A 5,890-nucleotide genomic window follows, 5' to 3' on the forward strand; every position below is an offset into this window, starting at 1 on the left:
AAAAAAAGGTCTTTTACGTTGCAGTTAGTTAAAAGCTGCGCTTTAGAGTTCCATGTATGTGTAATGCCAGTTCTAAGATCTTGAGGAACATCTACCTGGTTATTCTTGACATCCTGTTTGTTTAACTGGTAAAATTACTGTATTAGCTGCTAAACACAACTATATTGATCGATATATTTGTATTCTTCTGACTGAAACTCAAATTACATATAAATGAACAGAGCTGAGCAGATTTAAAAGAAAAAATAGGATAAAAGAAATACCTTTTCACTATGATGGCGTCTCAGCTCATCACAGAGGCTGTTCAGGTATGGTTTTTAAAAGGATCTAAAATGGAATAGATACTAACTTTGATAGCAGAATTATTTAAAGCATGTTTGGAAGGGTTATTAAAATAGAAAACTGGGGTTTTAATTATTACAGATTAGGACACGACTTTGCATAGGGTCTAAGCAGATGCAAAAACACTCTGCTCTGAAGCTCTTTCACTCTGASGTGGTTGGTGCTAATTGCTGTCATGAATGAAATATCAGGCTGAACAGATACCCATTTCCTGAAAGAAAAGGATGATGTTCCAGGTGAACATTCCTTTCTCAGGTACTCTTCATGTCCTAGCTGAAAGTGCCAACGCAGCACTACTTTAGCCTAACCGTAACAAGCGTATTTTAAGTACTGGGARTAAGAGTAGGAGTGTACCCTATGGAATATGATCTTCTATAGCAATTTCTATATTTCAGGATACCTCAATGTTATCCAATTCTGCTGGTATATAAAGGCAGAAAAAAAAATGTATGTGGTTATTAAAATCAATTACAGATGATGTGGAGGAAGAAGTTGGTGTTAATCTAAGACAAATGCCTGCATAAAATAATTTATCTTGGATTTTTAAAAATTAGTTGAATTGGAATTCTTTACTTAAGTTTTCAGGAGAAAGCAATATAGCCTCATTGCAGTTATTTTTAAAGAGTTATTCTTAAAGAGCATGTTGAAAAATTTTGCATGAGTTTTGTTTCAAAATACTGTTGTTGCTTCCAGGCTAATGTGGAACACTTGACTGAAAAAATGAAGACCAGTATTCAGCGTGGTCTAGTGCTGAGGTAAGCAAGTGTAGGTTTAAGAGATTGCAAAAGTGATGCTGAGCTTTTCCAGGCAGGTGAGCTGTGTGTACCTTAGCATAAGATTATTTGAGAAGCTGTTGCTCAAGAAGACAAGCCCGGGAGCTGTGTGGAATCTGAAGTCCAAAAACTTCCTTCTATGTGTGTACTCCAGTAGTAGWTCTTTTTCATGCCTGTTTTCTCATAGACTTTGTCTTTACCATTGCTACTTTGCTTAAGGTAGTGTAAAGCAATGCATATGCATTCATAGACCATTAGCCCTTATAATAAATCTACTTGTATTTTGCCAGATATCGCAGGATAAGACACGTTTCAAAGAAATGAGGACCTTTAAAACATGTAGATTAGCATGCTTTTAATTGTACATTTTCCTCGGGCASTCTGAATAAGTCTGCTGCTTCACACTGCCTTTCATGAGCATTATTTTCATTCTGCTAAGTAGTGCACTGATGAAAAATGAAATACACATGGAATTTTATGAAGAATTTATTATGTATGTTCAGATCCTGGTAGCTTTTCACAGGGCTGAGAAATTGAGAGCATCTATCCAATTATGTGATTAGGTGAAGAAAAAAATCTGACAAGAGACAGCAGAAGGAACTATTTATTATGCCCATTTACTATTTATTATGCGCATTTTATAAAGAACAGAGCAATGACGCTGGATGAATATAACTTCTGGTTTTATACACTTTTCCCTCTACATATTGTCCTTGTAAGATGTAAAATGGTATTTTTCACCACCTTGTACACCAGTGGTTCCAGCTGACCTGCCAGTAATGTCTTTGTAGTAAAAGTAATACATGTTTGAAAAGTGTGAACRTGTTACATAAAAACAAACCTGTGTGATAAGGTAAGAGAACCGGTATCAAGAAAATGGGAAAATGTTTACTGTAGTAGCTGTAAATGAATTCACTACTTTAGTTTAACTGTATCTGCTCTGCATTTTTACAGAAATGAGAACTCCAATGAGAATTATACAACTGACTTCATTTATCAACTGTATTCTGAAGAAGGAAAAGGAGTTTTTGACTGTCGGAAAAATGTATTGGGCCACATGCAGCAGGTAAAAATGACCTTAGAATTCCAGACAAGCTTGGCTCAGTGTGCACAAAAACCACACACACTCGATATGAAAAAAGAAATAAGTAATGTGGATTTTTGTTTGTAGGAACTCACAGCTATTTGGTCTCATTACATTATATTGCAATTCCTTTTAAAAAAAAAAAAAAAAAAAAAAAAAGCCCTCTTAGATTCTTCATGATTGTCAGTTTTTTTTCTTCCCCCTCTATATATTAATAAGCAGTGAGACTTTCTTAATAAATGCTACAGCTATTTTATAATAGTGATAATAATAATGCATTCATAGTGTACATTACAGATGGCCAGATAGGTGTATCTAGCTTGTGAATGCTGGAAGAGATGAAATTTGGTTAATAAAATACATGCAGATGGATTGCAGATAGTAGAAGAGAGAAGTTACCTTATTAGTTTCATCATGATCCTTGCCGTTCTAAAAACTTCTGCTTGTGATCTTTGTACCCACCCTYTCTCTGTCTCACTATGTTAATGGGCAGGCAGTGAATTTCTGATTTGATTACATTAACCACTAAAACAAGTGGAGTCTGGAGTACATGCTGAGCCAAATTTCTTAAGTGCTAGGAGAAAAAATAACCTCAAATTCAGTGTATATTCCACTTATTTATTTTTATTCAACACAAAAATTGGCATTTTCTGTTTAAAATGAAGTTACTTTAATGGTCAAGACTATCCTTGTTTCAACAGTTTTCTGCTTAAAACTATGGCGTACTGTGTGGTACTGTGTCACATACTGTTTCAGTCCAAGCTGCTACAAAGAAAATGGAACACAAAAGTCACTTYATATGAGCTTTGTAAAGGCTCTGCTCTAATACTTAGACGACAACTAACGTAAAGGAGTGTAATTACCAGCCCTAAGAAGTCCTAGTCTGGCTGCAGCAGTTTGAGTTCCTATACAGCATTCCAGCCTTCCTCATTCCAGCTGCAGGAAGAGTGGCACTTCCCAGACTTCCTAGGTGGCATTCCCATTTCTCGTGCTCCTTCTGGGGCCGTTTCCTYGAGGAGTTTCCTGCACTGCTGAGACGAGGCAGGGAAGGGCACTGCCTCCTGYTTCCCCAAGTGCAAAGTCCACTATTGAGTCTATGAGAATCCCAAGAGCACTTAAATCTTTTTAACATCGTTTTGGTTGTAGGGATTTCCTGCACTTCCCTCCCACCCCTTATTCTTTTTTAAGTGGCAGAGAGAGAACTAAGAGCTCAAAGATGACTCATAAAAGAAAGACATGGATACTAACCSCTACTTTTATATTTACACAGGGTGGTGCACCATCACCGTTCGATAGAAACTTTGGGACAAAAATTTCTGCTAAAGCTATGCAGTGGATCTCCAAAAAGCTGAAAGAAACATACCGAAAAGGTACAGAAATATTTGTYGCTATCTTTTGTTAGTCTTTSGTTAGCTGTCACTACGTAAGCCTACGCTAATGTATATAAGACTCTATGACTACATAAAATACATGATTTTCTTAGTCAACCTGCTTTTTTCCATCTTTGTCATGTTTATATTATTCTTGGTGTGTGTGATGTATCTTGCTGTGCTTCCAGGTGTAAGAAAATTTATTCTCAAGCAAGATTGATGGTCTATATAGCTGTTGTCTTACCACCTTTTATTTTTCAATATAATGCTAGTGTAATTGCAGTTTTTCATGCATGCAGGAATTGATGGTTATATAGTTACATCTGTTCTTCCTTTTTGTTTCATGGTGGCTACATGGGAGACAGAAGAAGGTAATATGTCTTCTTTGGGAATTTTTGTAAAAGAATTTTGCTTTACTAAAATTTCATTTAAAAGTTCATGTTAAAATTCAGTCTTATTAATTTCACTGCATTTTCACTCTTTAACCACAAAATGAAATTAAGAAAGCGAAGTTGTCCTAACCCTGTTAAAGTACTAATTGTTATTTTACTGTTAAGAATTTTAAGTTCCCTGTTCAGTTTAATTACAAAATGGGACATGTGCCCAAACACAAATGAAGAAAATAGATACTGAATTATTCACTCTTTTTAGGAAAAGTATTTGCCAATACTGATGACTCAGTGTGTTTGCTGGGAATGCGCAGGCGCAACCTTGTCTTCCAACCAGTGGCAGAGCTCAAGAATGAAACTGACTTTGTGTAAGTACATAAGTATATAACGCTCATSCTTTAAACACCTTGGCACAGGCTTCCTTTCACCACATCAAAAGAACCTCTTCTCCACATGCTGACACAGAGCATTTGCTAACCTTTTTATTGCACTTTTCTCTTTGGCCTACATTGAGCTAGTGAGTCACTTGGTTCACTTTGTCCTTCCACCCAACTTCGTGTTTTCTCTTCATTATCCTTAAACTTGAATTCTGGGTGTACCCTTTCCTTCTGGGCAACTCTTGGTTGCTTTTGCTCTAATGCCTAGAACTACAAAAATTCAGTTCAGCAGGACAGATTTCTTGTCTGTAATCACCACCTTGCACTAAACTCCCTTCCTTCAGTTTTCTGTCCTATTTTCTCCCTGTTTTCTCCCAGATATTGATAAGGAAGACCTTTAGTAAGTAGGGTCAGATGAGCTACACAATACAGTGTGCCTCCTGCATAAACCACCTTCTGTCTTTGCACAGACACAGGATCCCCAAGGAGCAGTGGTGGCTGAAGCTGCGACCACTGATGAAAATTCTGGCCAAGTACAAGACCAGCTATGATGTTTCAGACTCGGGCCAGCTGGAGCATGTGGCTATGCACAGCCCCAAGGAAGCAGAAACTGGAGCCATCTAAAGAGATCAGTTTAGATATAAAGTTGTAATAGGTGCACATTGTGAGTAACAATGCTTTAGAATTGTTACAGCTTTGTTTTGTAACATTTAAATTATTGTTCCAGCACTTTAAGTGAAACAAGATGTTCAGATGTCACAGATTTTTGTCCTGTATTTGTGTTAGGTTTAAATTGAACCCTACATCTAATGAATAAGCACCGTTTACCAATATTACCCTTTAACAGTAAGTGCAGCACAGTTCTATGCACTCTGTAAGTCACTCATCTACTGCACTTTGTTTCAGAGTACTTACACACAAAATAAATGTAGAGGGATAGCTTTGTGTTGAGTTACAGGCTGTGTTTATGTTTCTGAAGTGAAATAAAGTATTGTTGCAAACATCATGACGGTTCTCTGTGGCAGATGTGTTCATCTGTTTTCAAATGAGCCAGATAATAATGCAGCATGTAAGAAGCTCACTGCACTCCAGGGAAGGAAAATAATAACTGTTCTTTCTTTCCATAACCATCCAGGAAGTAGAGCAGGGGGGCAGGTTATGTTCTGTTACTTCTTCAGATTAAGGAGTAGCAAATTTGAACCTTCCTTGAATAGAAATGAGGAAGAAAAAATACTCGGGAGAAAAAAAAAAAAAAAAGCTGTAACAGCTTCAGCTTCAAAGGAGATTAACTTGATCCTTGCACTGTTTCATTTGACTCAGCTTCCCCTTTCAAGGGAATTAAAAAGAACTAGCAGAGTGTAGTTATTAGAAATAGGCTAGCAATTTGGCATAAGGAAACCTTTTCTGTTAACTAGACTTTGACAAAAAGCWGTGAGAAAAGCGTATTAAAATAACTCATTTAAATGTTGCACAGGGGAAAACACAAACCCTGCACCCCTGTTCATTAGTGACTTGCCCTTGTCCTGTAATCCACAACAAACTTGAGTTGATGGGA

General features: G+C 36.9%; 1 protein-coding gene across 1 annotated transcript in view; it reads left to right on the forward strand.

The window, feature by feature from the left end:
• The window catches only part of PFKP (phosphofructokinase, platelet), a 42,236-nt gene extending 36,924 nt beyond the window's left edge, over positions 1-5,312 (forward strand). Inside the window, exons 17-21 of the mRNA XM_026035662.1 lie at positions 1,036-1,097; positions 2,070-2,181; positions 3,470-3,569; positions 4,221-4,326; positions 4,806-5,312. Of these exons, the coding sequence (XP_025891447.1) occupies positions 1,036-1,097; positions 2,070-2,181; positions 3,470-3,569; positions 4,221-4,326; positions 4,806-4,959 (534 nt within the window). The 3' untranslated portion in view covers positions 4,960-5,312. The remainder of the gene's footprint in view (positions 1-1,035; positions 1,098-2,069; positions 2,182-3,469; positions 3,570-4,220; positions 4,327-4,805) is intronic.
• Positions 5,313-5,890: the final 578 nt, after the last annotated feature.

This window comes from Nothoprocta perdicaria, unplaced genomic scaffold (genome assembly GCF_003342845.1).
Source record: "Nothoprocta perdicaria isolate Ctin4 unplaced genomic scaffold, notPer1 scaffold_164, whole genome shotgun sequence".
Taxonomy (NCBI): Eukaryota; Metazoa; Chordata; class Aves; order Tinamiformes; family Tinamidae; genus Nothoprocta; species Nothoprocta perdicaria.